Here is a 25,571-nt window from a genome sequence, read left to right on the forward strand (position 1 = left end):
AGAGATTTTACAAAGAAGTTTTTTTTTTTTTTGGTTCATATACACACAAAGAAGCTTTTTTTACTCATAAATAAAAGACACTCATGTATGACTTATTAATCGAACAAAATAAAACAAGATCTTAGATATTCAATCCCTTATTCTACTTTTATGATAAATAAATTAAATATAATATATTTAGTCTTTTTTTATATTGGAATTAAGGTATCTATTGGAATTTTAAGCGAGATAAAAATTTCATTGAATAAAAATTCTAGTCAAATGAAAAAATTGAGAACAATAATAGCACGTGGTTACTCATGCAAGAATACTAGAATATGTAAGTCATCATATCTTTAATCTTTTAACAACAATTCGACTTTGCAAAGTTTATAATTTAAGCTAAGTTCCTTCCATGCTCAAGAATGATGGTCCCAAACTCAATCATTAGAGTGTTGATACTTGATTGATACTATGTACAATTGCTTTTTAACCTAGTTTAAAGACAATATTATTGAGATGCAATTATTCTGTCAAGTAAAAAATAGTCCAAGAGCTCTGCTTTCCTATATAGGCCTTGATTTCACCTTAGACACATATGTCTATTCCCACCCAACTGTTGAATTCACATACTCCCTCGTCCCAAAATATAAGAGAATTGGTCAAATAAAGTTGATGTATATGTCCAAATTTTTAATCAAATACATCAACTTTCTTTGACTAATTTACCTCCGCGAGAAGTATTTATCATTCCATTTCATTCCATGCCACACAACTTTAGCGCGCGGCGCGCCTAAATGCAATTGCGAATGGCATGAAATAACGATATTCAACATCCACACCGCACATTAGACACAAAGCATGTTGAGATAAGTGGCGTTTCTAATTAATCTCAGTTTGTTTCTTCTCTTCTTCCTTAGCCGTCATTTATTTCTTGTCTTCTTCATGTTGCACATATTAAATGTGTGTTTGGTTATGTGATGACGAAAATTGAATTACTATAAGAACAAACTAAATATCAATGGTTGTGACATGTTCGACAATTGTTTTTAATTTGTTTTTACTAATTAATTTTTCTTCTAATTGTAGTATTGCACACTTCAATTTACTTGCTTATAGTCTATGGTGCTTAGCAGGGGAAAATCATCATATATTAGATATTAGATAATGCATATTATACATGCATAATGCTATCAAATTGATTACCGAACCTGTTGACAAGTGGCATCACTATGCAGCTATTATCCTTACTATCAAGGACATCATAGTCAGAGATTGGAGAGTCAGAATTTCTCACACTTTGAGAGAGGGTAATGCTTGTGCAGACTACCTAGCTAAGCTTGGAGCTCGTAACAACGAAGTCTTGTCCATCATAGCCAGTCCACCTGTTGGATTAAATTTACTCCTTCTTGCTGATGCAAGTGGGACTTGTTTTTATAGATAGTTGTTTCTTTCCTTTTTGTTTTTTTCTTTTTTTCCCCATTGTACCAAAAAAAAAATACATGCATAATGCATTGTGCAAATAATCAGGTTGGTTATCCATCACTATCACTGTAAAAAAAAAAAAAAAAATCGATTTTGAAGTCCTCACCACCATTTATTTGTGTGATAGATAATCATGTAAACAAACTTAACATAATTCAGAACTATGACCTTTCATGGATATGTACAATACCAATGTATTATTGAATCCCCACTGTACTTGATCTATGTCGGGGAGATAGAGGGCACGTTAGAATTAACAACAGGCCAATTATTTTAGGATTAACAGGATCATGTACTCTACAACATAAACTATTGTAACATTTATTATTATTGAGACTTAGATTTTGACATTATTGTATCACATTTTTTGCAATCTAATTCAGCATCTTAGAGTTCATAGTACTCATACACATTATGCATTAATCACTTGTATTAGACTCAACTCAATGGTTTATTGCATCTTAGTCTTACTTACACACACATAAATGAAATTTAAATGTGTATTAAGTTGAGGGCTACCTTGATAATTTAGGATATTTACCCTACAACCAATGAGAATAAGTTATATAAGATTATAAAATAAAATAAAAAATTATATAAGTAGATTTGTATTTGGTACTCGCAACTAACTTTTAATTACTTCTCACTTCACATGGATGTGACTTGTTCTCATTGGTTCTTGAGTAAATACCTCCAAATTATCACGGAGTAGTGTAAAAAAAATATTAAATTATATGATATCGGAGTTGGTACGACATATTTAGAGGTCTAAAAAAAAAGAGTCAAGTTTTGTTAAATTTAAAGTTCAAAATTAGATCAATATGAGACTCTCATCTTAACTATCTGAATTAGACAAGCATATATTACTAATTTGTCATATTATAAACTAAATTTACACCACAAAACAGTAACGAACTAATGCAATGACATTTTTTATAAATTTTTTCCGTAGAGCTCAGTTGAATACCGTTATTCATAGGCAAAATTTATTCAAATTTTAGTTTTTTTAATATATAAAATATGACATGACTTTTAATTTTGTTCATGAAATATCAATACTCAACTAAAATTTAAGTATACCGGAGTCTTCATCACCTTATAATAGAATTTAATATGAAGAAAAATGTCCACAAATCCTACCTCAATTGGCAGAAATGCCGAAATTGCTAGTGTCGGACGTCAGTATTGGGGTTCGAACTCTGGTCACTCCACTTTGTGTGTGTGAGTTTTCAATGACTTTGTCATTTCGTCTATAAAAAAAAATGAAGAAAAACATCTTATGAGTGTAGTTTAATTTAACAAAGCATTTGCATTAAAAACAAAGGTGGAAATGGTGTGGCTTGTTCACATATGAACTAGATGAAAATCAGAACCAATAACATTTCATTGGATCAATTTAATTTGAATTTTCTTAAAAAATCAGTAAGTTCAAGCAAAACAAAATCAAAATGAAGATCGGATTAGTTTGATTAATTTGTATAGTCAGCTTGTCCTCGTGAGCTTAGCTCGGTTGGTAGAGACATCACATATATTATGCAGGAGTCACGGTCAAATTCTGAATACTCCACTTATTCACCTTGTATAGTCAGCTTAAAATAAAAATTGATATATTTTTTTAAAGTTTCATTCTCACATCTAGTCATTTTAGCATAATTTTTTTAATCTTTTCGTCACTATATAATGTTCATCTTATATTATTTTTCTGATTCTTTGAGAATTGAGAGCAAACGTAATTTATAAACACTCATACTCTTCTACAAGAAAAAAACAAAATGGGTGAGAACTTACGTAATACTCAAAACAACAATAGCTAGAAAAAGTGGTGCTCAAAGGTGGAAAAAACGTTTGATTAAACCAAAAGCCACTCACCAAAGCACAAAAAAAGACATTGGCACATAGAAGGAGAATATTTCACGTTTTGTGTATCCCTTATCATCGTATTCATGTATCCTTATCACGAGGGTCTGGCACTTATCAACTTGTAGCACAGTGGGTCTTAGAAGTAAGGTTGTTATGTGATAATTCAGTGTACACATGACCCTAATTTGACATCTTCTATACCCTCAATAAAACAGACTTTTTACATCAAAACAATGGACCCCTTTGCCATTTTGTCTTTGCCTTGTCAAAAATATAAATTGTGTGGCTCAACATTTAAGGGCTTTTTCTATTGGGTGTCACAGCTCCTCCAAAAAAATGTGCTTAGATAACAACAAACTAGAAAATAGACTAATGAGATTGATTGACATGTTAACATGAATCATCATATCAGGAAAATGTTGTAATTGGCACTATTAGCCTTAGCTTTTAACAAGACATTACAAAATGAATTTGAGTTCTTTACATAAGAAGTACTCAATCAAAAAATCTCAATCTCAGATACTAAATGATAATCTTACTGCAACTGGCATAAGTTTTATAGAGTTGTTTAAACACAATATGAATGACGAGTTATTTATCCACCAAACAAAACTAAATCATTGTGTCCAATACATAAAAAACAAAAGCTAGCTAGCTTCAAATAAATTCCATAACATGAAATTGGTCCAACCATATGAAAACTAAAATTCAATTGCTAGTAATCCAAATGAAATAGCATCCAACTCCAAGTGATTGAAGTCCGGGAAGGAAAACTCCTCTCCAACCATCATCCATTCAATCACCAATGCTAAAAAATAAAACATAAATTAACCATAATCATCAAAACAAAAGAACCTTAATCACTCTGTATGTGGCTCTGTCGTCCTTGGCGGAGCTGTTTCCATGGTTGAGAAGCAACTATGTGATCTACCAAGAGGTCTACAAGCAAAAGCTTCCTCATTCTTATTCCTAGGAGAATCCAAAGTCCTAAAAAGAATCTGTTTGATAGCATGTATGTAATCTTTGTTAATATCAGAAGCAGACCTAAACTGTTGGCGAAATTTGGTGTGTCGCTTTAAAGCTTCATCCATTGTGATTTTCTTCTCATCACTCTCTGATCTCGCTCTTTCTTCCTTCACTGCCTCAGCACACAAACCGCATATCCATCTACCCCCGAATCTCTCCCTCACGCGCGCAATGTATGCATGTGTACACTCTTCCACCAATCCACAGCACCAGCATTTTGCAGTCAAAACCATCTCCATCTCGACCACATCAGCTTCTTTCGCAACCTTCCCATCCATGTACTCGCTGCTTCTCTGATTCATCGGCATCTATTTAAGCACAAATAACAAATCAACCACTAACATTAGCTTGTAAAATAAAAAGCACAAACCTTGTAATAAACCTTGTAAAAAAGCACAAATAACAAATCAACAACTAACAATGAACAAAACAATAACAACAATAATGTACTAAGGAAAAGAATAAACCTTGTAACAATAACTGATTAATTAAACACAAATCATGACACAATATTGATGGTTTTATAATTAGTTAATAGAATCAATTACAATTAATGTTAATTAAACATAATAATTGGCATAACGACTAACAAATCATAACATTTTGATTTCTAATAACTTCAATCATTGTTTTAAAATTAGATTAGACTACCAATATTTTTTATATCAATAAGAAAAGAACTCAATACATTGGTTTTTACAATACTAACCCACAGACTTACGGCCGTCTTTAATATTTTGAGTGTCTGGAAAGTCGATGCCCTATTTTGTTTTTACAAGTACCACGCAAGCACCAAAGACGCGCGCAAACACACATACACATATATACACACACGCGCACAACACACCCTCAAGGCCACGCGGCGCCATCACAATTCACAACTATATGAATGAATCAATCATAGGAGGTAATTTATTGCAATACATGAATATTGACATTAAAATTGCAACGCAATTTACAACATATTAATGATAAATGATTGTGATTTAAATAATGTAAAATTGCAACGCTAATAACACACGATTGAAATTGAAATGAAAATAAGCCACTAGGTTGGTCTAGTGGTGAAGAGGGGTGAGTAATATGCAGGAGGTCCTAGGTTCTATCATGTCTGGTTCCATTGTAACAAAAAAAAAAAAGAAATTGAAATGAAAATGAATAATAGAAGAAGTTTGTTAGTACCGTGATAACAAGCAAGCACTAACGTTCTCTTTCCCACTGGATCTCTTGAACTTTGATTTGTTGGTGGCGGAAAAGTGGAAGTAACTGGAATGGAGTATTGGACATTAGACAGAGGCAGCCCAAATTGGCTCGAATGAATGGATCTATCTATGTATCTGATTCTGAAATGAGGAGCAGAGCAGAAGCAGATAAATACCACAGTAGATAGATGCTGAGGGAGGGATATTTGGTAGTTAGTTACGGACTCTGCTCTTATTTATAGGACTGTAAACTAACTAATTATTGCCTCTGGGATTTGGTGCCGCTATTTACTCCTTTTTCAGATTATTTTTTTAACTCTAATAAGAGGGATAATTTTTTGGCTTAAATGCAGTTTTGGCCCCTTAAGTTTCACAATTGCTTGATTTTGGCCCCCCACATTTCAATTGCTTGATTTTTACCCTTTAAGTTTCTCAATTGCTTGATTTTAGCCCTCCAAGTTTCAATTGCTCGATTTTGGCCCCCCAAGTTTACCCCCTTTTGCATTTGCTAGCCCCCGTTGACTTTTTTTACTATAAATTGCTTATGTGACATTTTAAAAAAATTAAAAATATGTTTTAATTAAAAAATAATAATATTTGCTTTTATAAAAATGTATTAAAAATTGTTTTTTTAATAAAAAGTTTAATAATTATTTTTTATTTAAAAAAAAGTTTACAAAGTTTTTAAAAAATAATTCATAAAATGTTTTTTTTTTTACTTTTTTATATAACAAAATTATTTTACAAACTACATATAATAAAAAAAAATTATAATTTAGTTTTTAAAAAACAATTTGTAATTTATTTATTTATTTTTAAATACTTATTTAATTTTAAAATGCCACATAACCAATTTTTAATCAAAATATTCAACGCGAGGCTAGCAAATGCAAAAGGGGGTAAACTTGGGGGGCCAAAATCGAGCAATTAAAACTTGGAGGGCTAAAATCAAGCAATTGTGAAACTTAGGGGGTTAAAATCAAGCAATTAAAATATGGGGGACCAAAATCAAGCAATTGTGAAACTTGGGGGGCCAAAACTGCATTTAAGCCTAATTTTTTTTGACGGATAAGAGAATTCATTTTGATGACTTGGAATTCCGAAGAATTATCCCACGTCAAATTGAGAAGAAGGTTAAATATGTTTTTGGTCCTTATAGTTTCATAGGATTTTCGTTTTAGTTCATGAACTTTGTTTTCATACTTTTTAATCTCGAAATTTCTTCATTCAAGATTTTTAGTCCATACTTTTAATCAAACTATGATATACTTTCACGTTTTTGCTAACGGTAATTAATCGTTGCTAACAGTAGTGGTAATTTCCTACCACTATCATGCTAATAAAAAAACATGTTTGAAAAGAAAATATATTTGGTCTATTGTTATGTTAAAAAATATATTTTTAGTCAAAAGAAAATTTAAAATATATTTGATCTAAAATTGGATTCAATATATTTCAATTTTTGCTCAAAAAGAGTACAAAGTTACGTCGGTTGGTGGAAGAATATTCTTAAGTTAAAATTCTTTATATTTAATAAAAAAAATTATTTAGAAATAATAATAATATTTAGTAAAATTATAATTTTAAAGTAATATTCTTTTATTAATGTGTTTATTATCTTTCTCTGAATAGATATGTACATTAATAGATATGATTTTAACTCGATCAATAATATTTGTATTCTTTGAACTGTTTTTTTACGAAATTCCTCTTTTTATTATATACTAGCGGGCCAGGCAGACGCGTTCCGCGCCTGCATGTGTCTAACTTATGTAAAAAAAAATATGATTTTTGTTATCGTGAGTTTGTTAATAAAAAAATTTTGCTACTAAAAAAATATGTGTCTTATGTTATTGTAAGTTTGTTAATAAAAGATTTTTGTTGCTATTAAAAAAAATCAAGGGTATTGTTGGTATTATGAAAACTCCACGCAAAAACTCATGTATCTTCTTTATATATAGTATGAGTCCAATTGGCCTAGCTTTTTTTGAGCTTATGTAAATAGCTTATGTAATATAAATTAAGTTTTATGTTATTTTATAAGTTCACACTGATGAAAATTGTAATTTTATAAGCTATTTTATCATAAACTACCTTAACAAACTTATAATAATATATAAAAATTGCATAAGTGGTTTGCATATATAAGCTCTAAATTAGAGGGAAAAAAAGTTAGGTCAAACAATACTTATATATAAGAAGAAGAAAAAAGGAGAAAAGAAAAAAATGTATCTAGTCCTAAATATAAATCAAATACATGTATTTGTTTTTTGATTCAAAAACAATTTGGGCATTATTTTTAAAATTCCTTTATTGTCCCTAAGTTTGTTATTTTTTGGATTTTTGGTCCCCATTTCATTTTTTAATCGTATCTTTATTATTTGGTTTGTTATTATTTTATGACATGATTGTGCATATTTTTTGCTCGTGTAGATGTTCAACGTAGTCTAATAAGCACGGACACGTTATTAATAAATAGATCATATCATAAAAATGACCCAAAAATAAGATGAGAGACCAAAATCTAGAAAGGAAAAACAAAAGTAAAATTAGAGACCAAAAAATCAGTTCTTTAAATAGGAGACTAAATTATTATTTTATAAACAAAACAAAGGGACAAAAAAATACATTAAGCCTACTTTTTTTATGTTTAAGTCTAAAGGGAGTAGATGATTATGCTCGTTCTATCTCATTTTATATATCTTATTTAAAATATTGTTTATTTGAAATTATTTGCCTTTTATAATATCAATACAATATTTATTACTCACTCGGTTCCTTTTTCTTTATCGTTTTAGAAAAAAACAATAAAAGAAAGAGTATTTTTGCACCTTATCTTCCTATTATACCCTTATTTTAATTTACTAATAAATTTCTTTTATTTTTTTTGCACATACTTTATCTTTTCAATAAATTTAATATATTATGTACCAAAAAAATTTAATATGTTATGTACAAAAAAAAAACTTATATATTAAATCTTTTACGGTTTCAACAACTACTCCTAAATATTTGCAATTTATATGAAGGTATAATAGACAAAATATAACCTTAAATTCTAAAACTACAAAGAAAAAGGAACGGAGGGAGTATTTGTTATTGATGTTGAACTTATTGATGTTGAACTTATTGATTAAATTGGCATAAAACATGAACTACATGGATAGTTTTGTCTTTAACATAATATTTTGCATCGAAAATGTATATAAGAATTCATTTTTATTTAAAAATGTACGTAAGAAATACGGTGGTCTCGATCTCTCCAGATAGCTATATTTCAGAATGTGGCTCTCTTTGGTAAGTTAGTTTGGGATATTCTTAAATGTACTCATAAGCTATGGGTCAAGATGTTTCGAGATATTTATTACTTAGATGCTCCGGTGTTAAGAGCTACTATAGATCGTCTACTTGGAATTCAATTGTTGGCAGTTTAACTCAAGTTTGGATAAAGAGCTTGTGCTTATACTCCGTTTGGTTCTATGGAAAGTGAGAGGAAAAAAATTACGCAAATCAATGCATGAATTAAGATTAATTTTAGTCCAAGTTTATGCCCTTATTTGCGTAATTTCTCATCGCGGCCTAAAAACATTAGAATAGGAATTACCTTGTACTTGTACATTGTTAGAGTGCTTGATGTGGTACTTAAGTCATGAGGTGAGGTTCTCTTATCTATTGGACTAGTCTTTTTGGTAGAGTTCTCCTCATGTGTTTAAATTCTAACAATTGATGCTATCATTGAGAGATGTGCCATGGAGAAGACTACTTAGAGGCTGGATTAAGGTCTTCCGTCGAATACTGATAGGTGATTGAAGTCGCATAAAAGAAAAAGACTACCATCAAGTCAGTGTCGATAGAGTGAAAATCACCATGGACCTCAACTCTTTCATCTTTCATTGAAAGTTAGGCAAAGGAAAGGGCTACCCATAAGATAGATTAAGGTACTCCACCAATTACTGATAGGTGAGTGAAGCCGCCGAAAAGGAAATTAAGGGCTACCATCAGGTTAGTGCTGATAGATTGAAAGTCACCTTGGACATCAGCTCTTAAAGGGCGTGACAAATGTTAGAAGTCCCATATCGAGTATACACTACTAGAAGTTTACTTTTTCATGCGGAATTTTCTACGGATTTGGACCAAAAATCCCACATCGAATATATCAAACTGCTCAATGTAGTGCTTAAGCTATGAAAATTTTCCACCTATTGAACTAATCTTTTAGGTTGAGCTCTCCTCATATACTTAAGTCCTAAAATATATCCTCATTTTCTTGCCCATGACATCCATGATGAAACATATGAAATAATAAAAAAAATAAATTAAACTATATTAAGTATTATTAAAAAATAAATAAAAACCAAAACAAATAATAAATTAACACAGTTTATATCATACTAATAAAAAAATAGAATCTATATATGCAGTTTACTTTGGTATTTTAAAAATAAATCTGAAAAACATTCTTAACAATTTTCTCAAAAAAACAATAAAACTCATTCAGTAATATTCATTTTTTATATTTTTGGTTGATTTTAATTTAGATCTGCTTATATATTAAAATTCATTTGTATTGAACTTGAAAAATCATGCACGTGTGTGACCACTTCACATGGAGCAAGTACCACCAGCAGTAGCTATGATCATAAGGGATGGGATAATTGCAAGGTGGGGGGGGGACACTTCGTACTCCGGCCAGCTTCCATGAGGATCCTTAAATTTCTTAGGCCTCAGAATTTGTTAGGCCATCACATGCTAGTGATGCTACTTTGTCCATATGAAACTCACTCATAAGTCATAATCGATTTTCTATTCTTATTTCTACACCACCTCTTGAAATAAAGTGAACTACTGATTCTACCGTTTTGAATGATTTCCCATAACAAATTAATTGTTTTGCATAGACAAAATAATTTTTTTATAGAGAAGTGTTATACAATTAAATCACACTTTAATATTATTATTATTTTTTTTTGTCAAGACTTTAATTTTATTCTCTATGAGCTGATCCCCGTGAGTTTATCTCAATTGGTAGAGACATGTCCCCGGGAGTATATGCAAAAGTCGTAATTCAAATCTCAGACACTCCACTTTTTATTTTTTGATTTACGATGTTGGCAATGAGGACAAACCTAAGACTTCATGCATACTGTCCAAATCTCTTCAGACACTCCATTTATTTATCTTTAAAGTAAAATTTCTACTCACTAGACTACTTAACAAACAATAAATAAAAAGATTGGCATAAGACTAATGAAGAGAGACACGTCTGCCTTCGGAGTTTTCCAACGGAGAGATAAAAAGTGAGACATGAAAGAATAATTCATCGTGGAATGAATATTGTTGGGAAGGATACAAGAAAGGATCTCTCAATTTTTTTTTCTCTTTAAGTTTTCTCAAGTGTCTAATCTTAACCTTTAAACCATTTTTCTCCATTTATTTTAAATTATAAAATTCTTTTATTTTTTTTTGTTGGTTCAAAAAAAAAATCTTTTATTTTATATTTTAAACGTCTAGATGCAACACATTATTTCCTCAAGTATTTTTCCAATTGAGAGGATCCTCTCTCGGAAGGATACATTATATATTGTACAATTTTAATAAGTGATTCACATCATATCAATAATTATGAATTGTACTAAGTTTCAACACATCTCACAATATTTTTTTAAAGTAGAAGCTTATATCCTTCTCTTTGTGCCCCTCAACCGAGGTCGCAAGTTGTCCATTCAATCCGATCGAGGAATAAGTCAAAGGACAACCAAGACATTCTTCCGAGGTTTAGGTTCAAGGGTTGACTCGAAGATGCATATAGTTCACCTTATTTTTAAAATATTGTAGAATTTAAATATGAGTGTCTAAGAACTCAACTTACACATTTTTTGTCTTGTCATATTAACATCAATCATTGATAATTTGATATTAATACATCATTTATCAAATTGATCCAAGGCATCCAAGATACAAGTTAATCCAAAAGGTTCAATTGCTAACCGATTCATGTGTACGAAAAAAATTCAACTAGAAGAGAAGAATTCACTTTGTGTATTTTACAGATTTGGACGACATATAACTTGATGTAGTTTTATTTTTCCAAAATAGTAAAAATTATTACTTAAAATCTGAACTGTTCGATTTCGATCAGACAGTCCATATCTCACTGACATCATATGACTTTTGACTGCACTCAATCCAGAACTCTAGAGAAGTATTATTATGGACATGGATTTAGTGCAGTCGATGTGATGCAGTCAATTCATCAGAGTCATCTGATTAAACGATTAAGATTTAAATACAGTTAAAATATAAAACTCTGATCCTTAAATATCAGTTGTCCAATCTTGATCGAACGGACTGCATGTGCAGTCATGGTTGCCACTTGCCAACTGCACCCAATCCTATACACACAACAAATTTCTGAAAACTAAAGGGAAGATCTACTCGAATTTTACGGAGACATCCAAGTATATCGTAGACAGGAAAATCCGCTTGAAATCGTTGCGAAATCCCTTATATAACCTTAGAAACATTGAATTAACCGAACCGTAATAAAGGCAAGATACATCAACTAAAGAAAGGCAAAACCGTAATTAAACAGAGAAACAACAAAATTTCCCAAATTTGGATTGTAACAAAGTACGATTCACCTAACGTCGTAACTACGAAAGATTCACACATACATATACCAACTTTTTCCTTCATCGTACCCACAAAAATCAAACAAAAACCTTAAAATTTTCAAAACACTTTTTTTTAAACTTTTCGACACAGTTCAGAAAAATTTCAAAACAATTTTTTTGTTTGAAAAGATGATGCACATGACACTATATTGGGGAAAAAACGTGACACTGTTATTTGATTCATGGACGACCGATTCATGGACGAGTTATATACTGAGTTTAATTGCATGTTTCGTGATTGCTACTTTCTACCAATATCTGGAGAATATTCGGATTCGGCTGAAGTTTTTTTCCGGCGAGGGAAGGGGTGGTTCTACGGTGGCAGAGATTCAGACTCCTCTTCTGGGGTTGAATAAGGTTTCTAGAAATAAGGTTGTGGAATCGGTTCTGTTTGGGGTTAATTCTGCGATTGGGTATTTGTTGATGTTGGCTATAATGTCTTTTAATGGTGGTGTTTTTGTGGCTATTGTTTTTGGTTTAACGGTTGGTTATTTCTTGTTTAGGAGTCAGGGTGAAGAAGAGTCTGCAATTGTTGTTGATAGTTCTTGTGCATGTGCTTAGTTTGTGGTTCAAATTCATTTTCGTTTAATAATATTTGTGAATTACTTTATTTTTTCTGCGATTTTTCTGTTGTATGATTCTATTCTGTATCATCAAAATGAAATACTATTGGAACCTTTTTGTTCTTACTAGCAAGGTTTTTAAATAAAGGTCCGGCAAAAAAGGCCACGACAAAAAGATATAGATGCCTACGTTATCGTTACCATTTTTATGGTGAAAAAAAAAAATCACGCCGATACGGCCGGTCGTGACGAAACACCAATACAGCCGCAACAAAATTTTAATAGACAGATGCTTCTATTTTTTTCAATAAATTTGAATATAAATTATAAAGTATTATATCTTTTTAACTCTTTCTTATTTCAAAACTTTATATTTATGTCATTTAAGTTGTTATATATATAATATAGTACAAATAATTTTAATAAAATTTGTGTCATATTGTGATTAATTCACATGGCGACGACCGTATTTCATATGGCAACAGCCGTAACACGACCGTGACCGCTATTTAAGTCGTTTTGGCACTATAGCTAGCTGTATTGACAATGCAAAATGAATGTCAGAAATGTGTGGTTAATTAGGGTGGGACTGTGTTTTTATGGTTCTGCAAAAGGGTTGATTTACTGTTGTCGGAATCCTTCCTGATTGTTTTAGAAGGACACAATTAGCAAGCCACTGCCAGTGCCAGAAACAAGCAGGGGAACGACAGCGCTGATGGTTGCATCAGACATGTCTTTTGTTTAGGTCACCAAATGTATCAGTTAGATGGTTCTGGAATTCACTAAGAAAGTAACCCTCAAATGATATGGCAATGCTGAGGGAGATCAGAGAAGGCTCCAAAAATATGTTAGGTCCCATAAGTGGAATTGGGAATGAAGAGGACAATAAGGTTATAATAATGAATAAAGAAAAACGACATGGACATGTCTATTTCACACGTATTTCTACTGTTGGCAATGAACCATATGATGACCATCGAATTTGGAAAGTTGTTTAGCAATTTGTAACAATCTGAAAGCACACCTAACCTTAAGTATAACATGAATAAAATCAAGGTAACGTTCTATCGCAGAAATTATAAGCAGATACAAGACCATACAGTAAAGCTTGAGGTTAAGACTTTTAAAAGATGAATCATGACACGATAATTTGAGCTTTTTTGGAAAATATAAAAAGCACTGCAGTAACAATGGTCTTCAATTTGAGGATATTTACAGCAACCAAAGACACACGACATGAACAGGTCCATCATCTGATTAGTTCGAGAAGGATAGATAGTCGTCAGTGTAAATTTCATAGAATGAAAGTCATGATTCATGTAATTGAAGCATTCAGAGCAACAAATAACCCAGAATCGATGCTGCCTGTGGATCCTTTGTTGTCTATGAAACAACCAGCAATTCCGTAAACATGAAAACTGCCAAAAGGAAATATGGAGGATCCACACTATCATTGATCTTCAGTTTTGAACACGGCGAGTTCACTTTCTTGCGATAAGCTCTTGTACTTGAAATTGTTAGGGAGCCATCTGTTCAGTCGCTCGGGCCAGAACCTGACACCAAAGAAAGAGAGGAGCAGATTTGGTCATTTATTTTAATTAAATGTTAGGAAAAAAACAAAAAAGCAATGATAACAAAATAATGTAAATTTCAATCGGTAATGAAACACATTTTATGAGATGTAAAAAAGAAACAAGAACCTAATAAATTATGGACATTCTCTACAAACTAACTCCAACTTAAGTGCTCATGAATCGACAAATAATTGCCAATTCGCAAACAAAATTTCACGAGCTTACGAAGTATATGCTGCTACCCACACATTTTAGGTGCTATGGTTCAAACCATAATATGGCCAGTTGGATAAAAACAAATAGGCACTACATTATGCAGGGATGTTAACCTATGTTGGCAGTCGCAACCTACTTTCAGCTCCCACCACACTTTCGACTTTCTCGATGAGATCATGGAAGATGAAGGTCAAGGGAGTTCAACTCGCTGCCTCCTTTAAAGATGAAGACTAAAGATATGGTAAATGATCCTCACACAGATTCAACTTCCTAGTAAGTTTCTTAGTACTCAAAAATGGGCTATAAGCAATAAATCAAGTTTCAAAGTACACATTGCCTTCCTTCTTTTCATGTTTATAATAACTAATATTTTTTTTTGACAAAACTTATTTTCTATCATTTTATGTTAATGCAAACTATTCCATGAAGATGAGTTGTGAAGCAAAGCACTATCCAACAAGTATATAACCATATTTTTTGGTGCTATTTTGTACAAGTACTTTCTGTAATTACTTTTTAATTCCTAGCTGTCCATTTTATGTATTACACCAGGTGTGCACACAAGCATGATCATAAAATTCTCGAACAAAAATATGATGGCAGGTAACCTAATTAATTGTTTTTCTAAAGAATAGTATGATATACATCAGATTGACCGAGTAACCTAACGAACGACAAGGAGGTTGAAAGAAAAGGGAGCAAACAAGAGTGGATGAGTAAATTTTTAGGGACAAGCCTTGCCAGGACAAAAGCGAGTCATGTAAACGAAAAGGCTATGGGAAGGCTAACAGAATCAGATTAGCAAATAGAGTGCACGCGTTTGGATTATGTAATGATTGCAATTAGACTGGCCCTGAAAGTTAAGGGGACAAAGTAGAATAGAACTAGGACTTACTTGTCTAGTCTTTCACAAATTGCCCGGCGAACAGAAGAATTGAGGCCATATGCAATTGAGTTAAAGAGGCCCTGCAATAAATAGACAAATATGAGAAAGCTTAGCAAGCGAAATGTCATAATGGAACTTTTCACGGGGTAGCAATTGAGTTCACTCTTCTTGACATCAATATGAACTAAGGGATACCAATTACATAAACTGAAATTATCTTACATCCAAGTGTAATTATCTTACTTATATATTAAATTACATAAACTGAATAAGCACAAAACATATGAACTGAGGGATAACAATTACATAAACTAAAAAAGCACAGAACATTTGGGCAAAATGGAAGGTGATAACTGCAGTGATGTCACGCAAGGTGTGCCTTTTCAAAAAAAAAAAAAAGTTTTCAAGTGTTAGTGCAACTGGAGCATGAGGCTCATAATTAGAAGTTCTTAAATTGCAAGAATTAACCTCCTAATATTCATATTCAAAGAAAAAACATTGACCAATTATAACATACTGTTTAACTTGAATTGCATCAAATCACTACAAAACTTAGGCAAACTTAAACTATTATCACATTTTTTGTTTAAATATATTGAATTACAATGTTGAACAGGTTGGATACCCAGATTTTCACACCCCAGTCAAATGTGTAAATGTCTTAAATATCAATTATTTCATATGCATCTGGATTACAAGTTACATAATGCATTTTAGTCTGTTATGAACACATTAGCGGAACTGACAAAAGATTGTAGCAAGGAAGATAAAGCTCTAAACAGTATGGTTACATGTAGATACCATAAGGGCAGCCGTTCCAACGTCAAGAAGTGAGAGCCAAAAAATCTTTTGGTTAGGTTCAAAAAAATCATGAATTCGGTTAATAGTGCCAAAAGCCCATGATCCTATTAGAATTAGCGGATAGTATCCCCAGCGATTTAGAGCCTGCAAAGAAAAATCCAAAATAATCAAATATTTGTTCAATTGAACGACACATTCATCATTTTCAAGGAATTGATTCAAGCATGGATAAATATACTCATGAAATCCAAACAAAACACGTAACAGTTTGGATTTCATTTTATTTTAGATGTACTAGATTCACCAATTCTAATTAAATCCAGAAACAAAATTTGAAATATAAGGAAAACAATCCTAAGAGATCTTCTAAAATACTCAAAATGTTTATACAATATTTATTTCATGAGGTATTTTATATATTTTAACAGAAACATCAAACAACAATATAGTATAAATACCCTCATGTTGTCTCTTGTATCTGAGACATAAGCTTGGCCTGACATGCCACTTGCCATCTGAAATTTTACAAGAAACAAGGTATCAGAAAGTGAATGAGCAAGCAATTTGGTCTTAGTTTGAAAAAGAATCAGCAAAATCAGATACATACACGGGTTGCATTATTCAGCATGCGTATTACTTGCAAGTATGTAAACCCATTATATAGAATTGCACCCCACAGTGGCATGTAAAATGTAACAAAATGAACTGCCTGCATAGAAAAAGGAACATGATTTAGATGACAGGTAAAAGAAAAACTACTAGAATATTTGATAAGCAAAATGCAAATACAATGCAGTACGTACATATGCAATCCAAAGTTTCAGAAAATTTGGAGGTGTCTGTTGTTATTCCGCTTTCTTTATATTATTCATTAGCATTGCAATCTTATTTTGGATAATGCCGTATAATGGAAAGCACCCCTAAGGACTTCACAAAAATGTAGATAGAATGTTGTGTAGGTGTAGTCAGGTTCTCGCACCGGGTCATAGGTTCATACGATCCTACGAGCTCGTGAAGGCCAAATGAGCTTAGAACCCATGTAGGTTCTTTTTTTGACCTGTCTGTAGTCAGGTTCTCGCACCGGGTCATAGGTTGTTACGATCCTAGAGGCTTTTTTGACCTGAGCTCTAGACGGCGGCAGCGCCATCGCGAACCTTGCCAGCGGTTAGTGTATGTTTGTTCTCACTCCTCTCTCACTTTCAACCATCTCTTTCACTCAAACCTCTGTCCTCACTAAAACCTTCTGAACTCATCTCTTTCACTCTCAAGTTTCAACCCTCTGTTTTCATTTTTTTTAACCCCACTGTTGCTTCTTCTAACCCTCTGTTATGAACTTATGAACATTTGGAATGATGACTATGAAATATTAATTAATTAAGTTTATTTTGTTCATGTATTATATTTTTCTTTTGTGTTTATGTGTACATGTATATATGTGAGGTTACAATTTTACCCTTAAGTAGGATCTTACTTATCGAGCTACGATCCCGATCTTACGATTCTCAACCAGCCTACCGATCCTACGTAGGATCTCGAACCTGACTACATTAGAACCTTCAAATGTCAGAAAAATTTGCTCACGTGGATTTTTCACAGCAGCTAATATTAGTTGCTTTGCATGTTAATCTACATATGTGGTTTTGAAATTTGAAAAATTGCAATGAGGAAAACAGTCCTATTGTAGGTAAAAACGATCTTACTTTCATTTCCAATCCTTTTTGAATTTATATGATATCAAATTACATAGATTTAGAGAGAGTTGACACTAAAACATGCAGTTGAGATACATATACCGTTAAAGAAAGGGGATTCCCTACTTGGTGTTTATTTTAATTTTCCCGCGGAAAATACTAATGTTTTGTATTTACTATAACAGCAGAGCTTAATATGGAGAACAAATTGTTGTTACAAATCACTCAGAGGCCAATAACACTTAACCCTAGCTAAAGTTATGCAACAAAACTTTCATGCTTTAGAAAAGTCAATTTACATTTAATTCTTATATTAAAAAAGGTGAAAATTGCACCCCTAACCCAAAATAATGAGGTGGAAAATCCCATCATATACCATATATATGTAAACCCAAAATAATGAGGTGGAAAATAAATTTACAAAAATTTCTAGGAATTATATGAAAACAACATGTGACCTGTGTTCCTATTAGTACTTGCCTTCCCTGTAAGACCTGTCTGAGTCCCACACCATGTACCAAAATGTCTATGGTCATTACCAAAGGAGCGCATAACTGTCATAACCAGGGAAGTACCTATCAAAAGTATATCAAAAAATAAAATAACATGAGCTCTCATCAATGCAAGTTGATCATGGAATTGAACGAAATCAAGCCTAGTTGAAAGTCCTACTCTTCATACATAACCAAAGCCAGTACATTTATTTTCAAATTAAAAGTCATGGGATTGGAATGTCGCAGGATATGAAGATTATTGTAAAAATAGGTCATTTCTCAAAGCTACAATATTAAAAGTTGATTCCTTGATAGATGCATACCCCAGACGTATAAATGATACATTGCCTCCAAATCTTCAACATCTGTTTTGTGTTTTACAACAGTCCGGTGAAGGGTAAAAGCAATTGTTGTCGTCCAAAGGAAAGATGCCACACAAAAGAAATGTGTACTATATCCTTGAGCATAACAAAAGAAATTTCTGGATGGGTCCCTGTATCAAAATGAAACTTCTATAAATCACACGACGAACAGCTTCAGTAGATTCATACATTTGCAGTAAATTGTACTTGATCTAGCAAGTATACCCTATTATGCTGAAGAAACTGCAAAGCATATCCTGCAACAGGCGAAAATGTCATAAAAGAGTATTATGTTATGGCTAAGAAGAGAACAGGGCAAAACCAATGCAATAGCTGATCATCTAATGCAAAGGAGCAGACGTACGAACCTACTTCTCAATTGTAAAATAGTGTGACAATGACAACATACAAATTAAAGTATCTAAGGTGATCAAATAACCAGAAAAATTAAGTTGGTATCTTAACTCAAAAAAGTCTTAATCAACAAAATCTAGGTTTTACAAATTACCACAACTATTGAAGTCAATAACAAGCAGGTAACAACTGATAAGTTTTACATCACACATTCAATAGAGAAGCTTACACTAAGCTCACTAGGCATAACTAACATTCCTAAACATATTAAAAGATATCAAGACTCCTGATTATTACAAATTTACAATAACAAAGTAGCTAAAACCTCTGGAAATTAAGCTAAAAAGGACGCAAAACTGTCTCACTGACATTTTTTTTTTGAATGACAAATATATTATTAATCAGGTCTCTGCACAAGACGAACAGAGACCGGTCAAAAAAGGAACTACATAACAAAGGCGGTCTACCTTCAAAACCCTAAAATCAACACCCTACCACTACTTAGCCCATATTGGCAGCCAACCTCATTCAAGTTCCACCGCCGCTTTACCCCCGGTCCACCATAGCTAACTCCAAAACAAACCCTAAACTAGACTTGGGGTCAAAGACTGACTCCGATCTCGAATCAAAAGCGATCGGCCCACAAGACTCCACACACAAATCAAAAAGGCACCCCTCAGCTTCTAGGCCACCAGAGAAGACACCAACCCGGCCCAAAAAGTTGCCACTAGACACTAACTCCCTTAAATAAACTCGGTATAACTTAAGCTAACAACATTCTTGACCATTGATTAGACCCCTATTATAGTTTTAAATTTTTGGTCCACAACTGTCAGCTGCAATATAAACATCATATTTGCAGCCCCAATATAAAATCTCATAGTTTCGCCCGCATTTTTTGAAGCAATTGCGGCCGCATCACTCCACATTTTACCGCAATAACCACAGCCACAATTTAGAATCATACTCCTAACTAATTCTAGTTCTAGTTAGAATTACATTTGAAGTTTATTGAATTTGCTTAAACCTATCTCCAGCTTAGCCAAAACCTAACTGATCAAATCTAATTAATTCATTACGTCAATTAGAAGCAACACTTAGATGCTAAGTACAAAATTAACTAATTATATTAACAACAACAAAAGCTAAAGCGCGAAGAGTTAAACTAACAAATCAAGAATTCGAAGCAAGTGGAAACGCAGTGTTATAGATCTGAGAAGAAGAAAAAGATGCTTACTGAAAGTGCGAGATAGAAAACGAGCTTGAAGGAAAACTTGCGGAGGTCTTTGAAGAGAAGGTAGCAAAGTACAATGAAGGTGGAACCAGCAAAAGAGAGACTCGACGCGCCGACGTTTACTACATTAATAATCCGGCGATCGTACGCCGTTAGAGTGCTGCCGACAGCGACGGAGGTCGCCATTGTGCTGGACGGAGTTCGCGATCACCGATCAGCTTGTTCGTTTTAAGTTACAGTAAGTGATTTCACTGATGATTGAAATTGGAAAAATGAAGAAGGTGAAATTGAAATTTGAAACGGGTTTTTTTCTTCTTTACTTTCCTTTGTTTTTTATTTTTTTATAATCAGAATCAGTTTTTTTTTTTCTTTCCATCACCAAGAGGTTTACTGTACACAGTCTAATCCGAATCGGGGTCAGTTTTATCATCAAGTTGTTCTAACCCTTTTCGATTGCAGGGATCAATCCACGATCATTCCTACTAAGTCTAGCGCTAATCATCACTAAATTAACTAATGATTAGTTAATCAGAGTCGAGTTCTGATTTGTTTGTGATTACCAATTAGTTAGTAATCTCTATTTTTTAAAATGAATATTAGTAGGGTTAAATTAATGTACATTTCTTAAGTTGTATGTATGATTTTTTTTTTCTACAATATTGTCAATGAAGATCGAAGGTAAGATCTCATAAGTGTAGCTCAAATAATATTTACCGGCGAAATTATTGGAGTCGTAGGAATTCCAACCCTATATTTTACGTTTCTCCATATTTAAATGTGTGAACCTTACGATTAGGTTAACGCTATAAGCTCTACGAGTATTCAAGACTCCTCATTTTTGTTTTATTTTGTTTTTTAACAAATCATTTTTTTATGAAGGTAAATGTGATATATTTTTCGATTAAGATTGAAATTCAATTTATCACGTCGTGAGAATTTAATATCTTCTGCAAAAACAAATATGTTTTCATTGTTGAACAATAACAACTATTCACATCTATCAAAAAATGATCTGAAATCCAAAATTATAAACACAATCCAACAATAATTTGTCAAGTATATTACTTGTAAATAAAATTGATGAGTTTGTATATTCTATACTAGAATTTGAAGTCTCCAAACTATAATAATCCAAACATGAATAACACTTGTATGTATACACATCCGTACAAACACCTGTTTCAACTTTCAAGCCTTTGTACATCATCAAACCTTACCACTTTTGAAAACTTGAGTTTCCATGTAGTACAACTTATTCCATCTGAAATATCTTGCTGCAGCTCTATTTTTTGGCCATGATATATTCAATCTCAACCATTGATCAAAATTAGACGATCGAAATTTTGAGTTCTTGATTTACCAATATTACAATGTCAGTCGTCTAATCTCTATCCAACATCTTAGATAAGTAGAGTAATAGTAGTAACTAGAAATTTTTTAACCTTAGGAATCCGGCGGCCAGAAACACAATTTTGAACATTAAACCCGTCTGTTACATTTTTTTTTTTACTTTTCCAATTTTTTTCTCTTTATATATGCTATAATAATTTATCTACTTTGCTGAGGAGTGCTAATTTGATCTTTATCACCATTTTCACTTACAGCAAAATAGACAAATGGTCCTATGAAAACATCATCAAAATCTTGAAGTGGTTCCAATACTTTAACAACATCACTCATATAAGGTCTTGGATTTGGGTGATGACTCAAACATTTAAAAGCCAACATAGCAACTTTCAATGCTCCTTTCATAGGAAATTGTCCTTCAAGTCTACGGTCTATGATTCTATGCAGCTTCTTTTGATCTCTCAACATTGGTCTTGCCCATTCCACCAAATTCTTCCCTCTACTTGATTCTGAAGATTTTTCCACTACCCTTCTTCCTGTAAGCAATTCCAATAGAACCACTCCATAGCTATACACATCACTCTTTGTTGTGAGGTGTCCTATATATAATATCAATAAGGCAAGAGTTGATTAGAACACTCGTAAATCGTAGTATGGAGTTTGGCCGAGTGATAAGTAAAGTATGGCCTATGATTTGTTCTAGCCAAATATTATATGCTACTAACTAAAGTCGCGTGCTATCTTGTTATGTAAAAGTCCACAACCGCGATTTGGGCAAACACATCAAAGTTAGTTTTGATGTCTTTTGCATCTGCCTCATCTGACTGCAGTTATTCACGATCCTTAATATTACAGAGAAGTGCAGTCAAATGTGGCTGATGTACGGGACACTATGTTAATGTTTTGTATGGTAGTATCAATACCTGTCATGATGTACTCAGGAGCAGCATAACCATGTGTTCCCATTACGCGTGTCGTTACATGTGTTTCTTCGCCTTCAGGGCCATCCTTAGCTAGTCCAAAATCTGATAATTTAGCTGTATAATCCTGAATTTAAAGGGGGATAAAAAGAAGTCCAAGTTAATTAAATTTCCTAATATGGTCACATGGAAGATGATTTTCTACATAATGATCCTTCAACTGATGTAAAGATATGAAGAAAACCGAAAAGAGAACATACCGAATCTAGTAGGATATTTGAAGCTTTGAAATCTCTGTATATTACAGGCTTATCTGCTTCATGAAGGAAAGCCAAACCCTTTGCAGCTCCTAATGCAATTTTCATCCTAGTTGACCATGGCATGGCAGCAGAGTATCCTGCTTATATTATGTTATAATCATCATCAATCTCGGTTCAAAAGAAAACAAATACGAAAAACGCAAACACAAAACATACGAGGATTGATTACAAAGATGTCTCCGATTGCAGAGTGGCTGCAATACCTATATATCTATTGTTCAAGTTTAGAATTTGCAAAGTACAATTTGTGTTTAAATACTACGGTCCAATTTACAAGATTACCGCTAAACCATTATGTCCACTTTACAATAAACCATGAACTTTACCCAACAGAGAACAAAAGAATTGAAAAAATAAGGTGTGTTTAATAATATAGAACATAAGATCCAAATTATTTGGTCATCATGATTTTAAACCAAAAATACAGAAATAAAGAACTTAAGGACTATTATATGTACCAAAAATGATAAGTCCTAGTGATTATATAGTATCTAGTTAATTTAATTTATTGCTTTTAGGAGTGAGTAAAAGATGAGGATAAGTAAAAGATAGAAAGGAAACATACTTCTGAATAGTTGATTCTCCAAGCTACCTCTAGGCATGTATTCATACACCAAAAGCCTATGCTCATCTTCACAACAATATCCAATTAACTTCACAAGATGTGGATGACTTAGTTGTCCAAGAAATATAATCTCTGCCTAGAAAATAAAAACATGTTCAAAACAACATTTTTTTCCACAAAATTAGTGGTATTTTGTCAAGGAAATATGTAATCATAAAATTGGTTTTGAGACCAACAAAATTTTGGTATTCTTAAATTTTAGTTTATGTTTGGTTCGGTGGTGAGATTACCGAAATCATAGTGAGCCACCGTGATTTTGGCAGAACCTATAAATTGTAGCTCCAACAAAATCACAGTACGACTGATCTGATTTTGTCTAATCCACCGCCAATTCAAACACACACTTAACAAACGAAAAAGGATGATTTAGAAAGCTAACCAGCCACTCTCTATGACCTTGCAAACCATCTAAATCCAAACATTTAACAGCTACAGTTTGAGCCTTTAAACCATGTCTAAGTTTCTCATCAACAAAGCCTTTATAAACAGGTCCAAAACCACCTTCACCTAACATATTACTCCATGAGAAATTATGTGTTGCTTCTTTTAGCTCCTCAAGTGTGAATGCATGAAGTTTATTAGAACCACCAAAAGAAATTGAAAGATCTTCAATAGCTTGAGTTGAACTTGAATTGCTTATATCAGATAAACATAATCTTTGGAAAGAACCTTGTTTTAAAACTTGTTTTTTTGATTCCTCCAAAGGGTATTTACTCTTGTAACAATTTAAGATCAAGATCATAGATTTCCATGTTATCTTTTTAGTAGTAGTAGTCATCTAGAATTTGTGTAGTGTATGTGTAATATATAACTAAATTTGTATAATGTACCTTAAGGTTCTAATTTTGAGTCTAAAAAAATGAGATAAATGACATAAAAATGTTAATGATTGATATGCTTTAGGGAGAAAAATAAGTGAAAGATGAGAAATTTTTATAGTACGTATGCTTTCACCTACTACATTATTTGAGTATTTGTGTGAGATTCCTTGACTTCTTGACCACTTGAATGTAGATGGTAGTATAGAATTATACGATATATGCATGAATATTGATTTTTTAATTTATTGATATTGAATACTCAAATTCTTTGTAAGCCACCATTGCAAAAACAAATAATCTTTGTAAGTCACCGGAAAGTTTATCTCTAAAATTAGTTCATTGATCTCTTAAATTAAGAAACTAGAAAATTTATAAGATGATGTGAAATTGTAAGTTGTTGATTATTTTAACATAAATGTTACTTCTTGTTAGAGAGTAATGGTCTGTTTGATTCCCTTCTTAAAAACAGTTTTTTAGGTTTTAAAAATTTGATTGGTAATTCAGTTTTATAAAACTGTTTTTAAAAACTGTTCTCTGTTTATGAGTTTTTAAAACTAAAAAACCAAAACTGATTCTAGAAGTTTTGGTTTTCTCTTCTTAAAAACAATTTTCTAAAACAATTTTATAAAACACATTTTAAAAACTAAAAATCAAAATTGTTTCAAACAGGCCCTAATATTTTTAAATTAACTCTAAAATCGAATATTTTAGTCTTTAAAAAATTGCTTATGTTATGAATGTCAAATTATTCTTCATATTTGCTTAAATTCATAAGACTACTTAAAAATGTAATGTAATGTTGGTTATCTGAGTAAAGAACTTTCACTAAGTAGTCTTCCTTACATTACATTTTAACCATGATTAGTAACAAAAATAAAAAAATGACTAGTAATTTTTTTATAACCATGTTAATTGGCATGAATCCACCACTATTTAACCATGATTAATCTTTATTGGAGATGAACATGTTAGTACACAAGGCAAGTTATTTCCTCACAACCCCAATATTTTTTTTGTGTGTAAATGAGTATTATCTATATGTAACTATCAAGACTAATTTTTTATTTATTTGTATACAAAAAATTTAGGATGAAAGGATTATACCTCGGCACAGTCTAAGATGATCAAAGATTACTT

General features: G+C 32.2%; 4 protein-coding genes across 4 annotated transcripts; 1 reads left to right on the forward strand and 3 right to left on the reverse strand.

Moving 5' to 3' along the window:
* Positions 1 to 3,847: 3,847 nt before the first annotated feature.
* On the reverse strand, positions 3,848 to 5,781 carry LOC123916362. Its single transcript, XM_045967812.1, has 2 exons — positions 5,533 to 5,781; positions 3,848 to 4,658 (listed from the first exon to the last, which is right to left on the reverse strand). Exon 2 carries the CDS (start codon positions 4,656 to 4,658, stop codon positions 4,185 to 4,187), a length of 474 nt encoding a protein of 157 aa, XP_045823768.1. The 5' UTR covers positions 5,533 to 5,781; the 3' UTR covers positions 3,848 to 4,184.
* A 6,365-nt stretch (positions 5,782 to 12,146) lies between these two features.
* LOC123916368 (copper transporter 5-like) lies at positions 12,147 to 12,915 on the forward strand. The gene has a single exon (XM_045967822.1). It carries the CDS (start codon positions 12,356 to 12,358, stop codon positions 12,785 to 12,787), a length of 432 nt encoding a protein of 143 aa, XP_045823778.1. The 5' UTR covers positions 12,147 to 12,355; the 3' UTR covers positions 12,788 to 12,915.
* Positions 12,916 to 13,656: 741 nt separating this feature from the next.
* Positions 13,657 to 20,713, reverse strand: LOC123916380 (G-protein coupled receptor 1). Its single transcript, XM_045967833.1, has 9 exons — positions 20,405 to 20,713; positions 19,039 to 19,070; positions 18,775 to 18,944; positions 18,438 to 18,532; positions 16,874 to 16,975; positions 16,725 to 16,781; positions 16,267 to 16,410; positions 15,475 to 15,545; positions 13,657 to 14,342 (listed from the first exon to the last, which is right to left on the reverse strand). The coding sequence occupies exons 1-9, from the start codon at positions 20,585 to 20,587 to the stop codon at positions 14,240 to 14,242; spliced, it is 957 nt and encodes a 318-aa protein (XP_045823789.1). The 5' UTR covers positions 20,588 to 20,713; the 3' UTR covers positions 13,657 to 14,239.
* Positions 20,714 to 21,438: 725 nt separating this feature from the next.
* Positions 21,439 to 24,788, reverse strand: LOC123916388 (serine/threonine-protein kinase RIPK-like). Its single transcript, XM_045967842.1, has 5 exons — positions 23,993 to 24,788; positions 23,554 to 23,689; positions 22,929 to 23,065; positions 22,672 to 22,795; positions 21,439 to 22,347 (listed from the first exon to the last, which is right to left on the reverse strand). The coding sequence occupies exons 1-5, from the start codon at positions 24,389 to 24,391 to the stop codon at positions 21,950 to 21,952; spliced, it is 1,194 nt and encodes a 397-aa protein (XP_045823798.1). The 5' UTR covers positions 24,392 to 24,788; the 3' UTR covers positions 21,439 to 21,949.
* Between the last annotated feature and the right edge of the window lie 783 nt (positions 24,789 to 25,571).

The sequence above is a fragment of the Trifolium pratense genome, linkage group LG1 (assembly GCF_020283565.1).
Source record: "Trifolium pratense cultivar HEN17-A07 linkage group LG1, ARS_RC_1.1, whole genome shotgun sequence".
In the NCBI taxonomy this organism is placed as follows: domain Eukaryota; kingdom Viridiplantae; phylum Streptophyta; class Magnoliopsida; order Fabales; family Fabaceae; genus Trifolium; species Trifolium pratense.

Bases quoted from the DNA above. Each gene is read 5' to 3' on its own strand.
- LOC123916362 (XM_045967812.1), bottom strand. From the start codon at position 4,658: ATGCCGATGAATCAGAGAAGCAGCGAGTACATGGATGGGAAGGTTGCG.
- LOC123916380 (XM_045967833.1), bottom strand. From the start codon at position 20,587: ATGGCGACCTCCGTCGCTGTCGGCAGCACTCTAACGGCGTACGATCGC. The intron at 18,533-18,774 runs GTATGCATCTAT...TACTTTTGATAG, and splicing joins GTATCATTTATACGTCTGGG to GTACTTCCCTGGTTATGACA. The intron at 14,343-15,474 runs GTAAGTCCTAGT...CTTTGGTGTCAG, and splicing joins ATTTGTGAAAGACTAGACAA to GTTCTGGCCCGAGCGACTGA.
- LOC123916388 (XM_045967842.1), bottom strand. From the start codon at position 24,391: ATGACTACTACTACTAAAAAGATAACATGGAAATCTATGATCTTGATC. The intron at 23,066-23,553 runs GTATGTTTCCTT...TAATATAAGCAG, and splicing joins GGAGAATCAACTATTCAGAA to GATACTCTGCTGCCATGCCA. The intron at 22,348-22,671 runs GTATTGATACTA...TATTATATATAG, and splicing joins TCCTGAGTACATCATGACAG to GACACCTCACAACAAAGAGT.
- LOC123916368 (XM_045967822.1), top strand. From the start codon at position 12,356: ATGATGCACATGACACTATATTGGGGAAAAAACGTGACACTGTTATTT.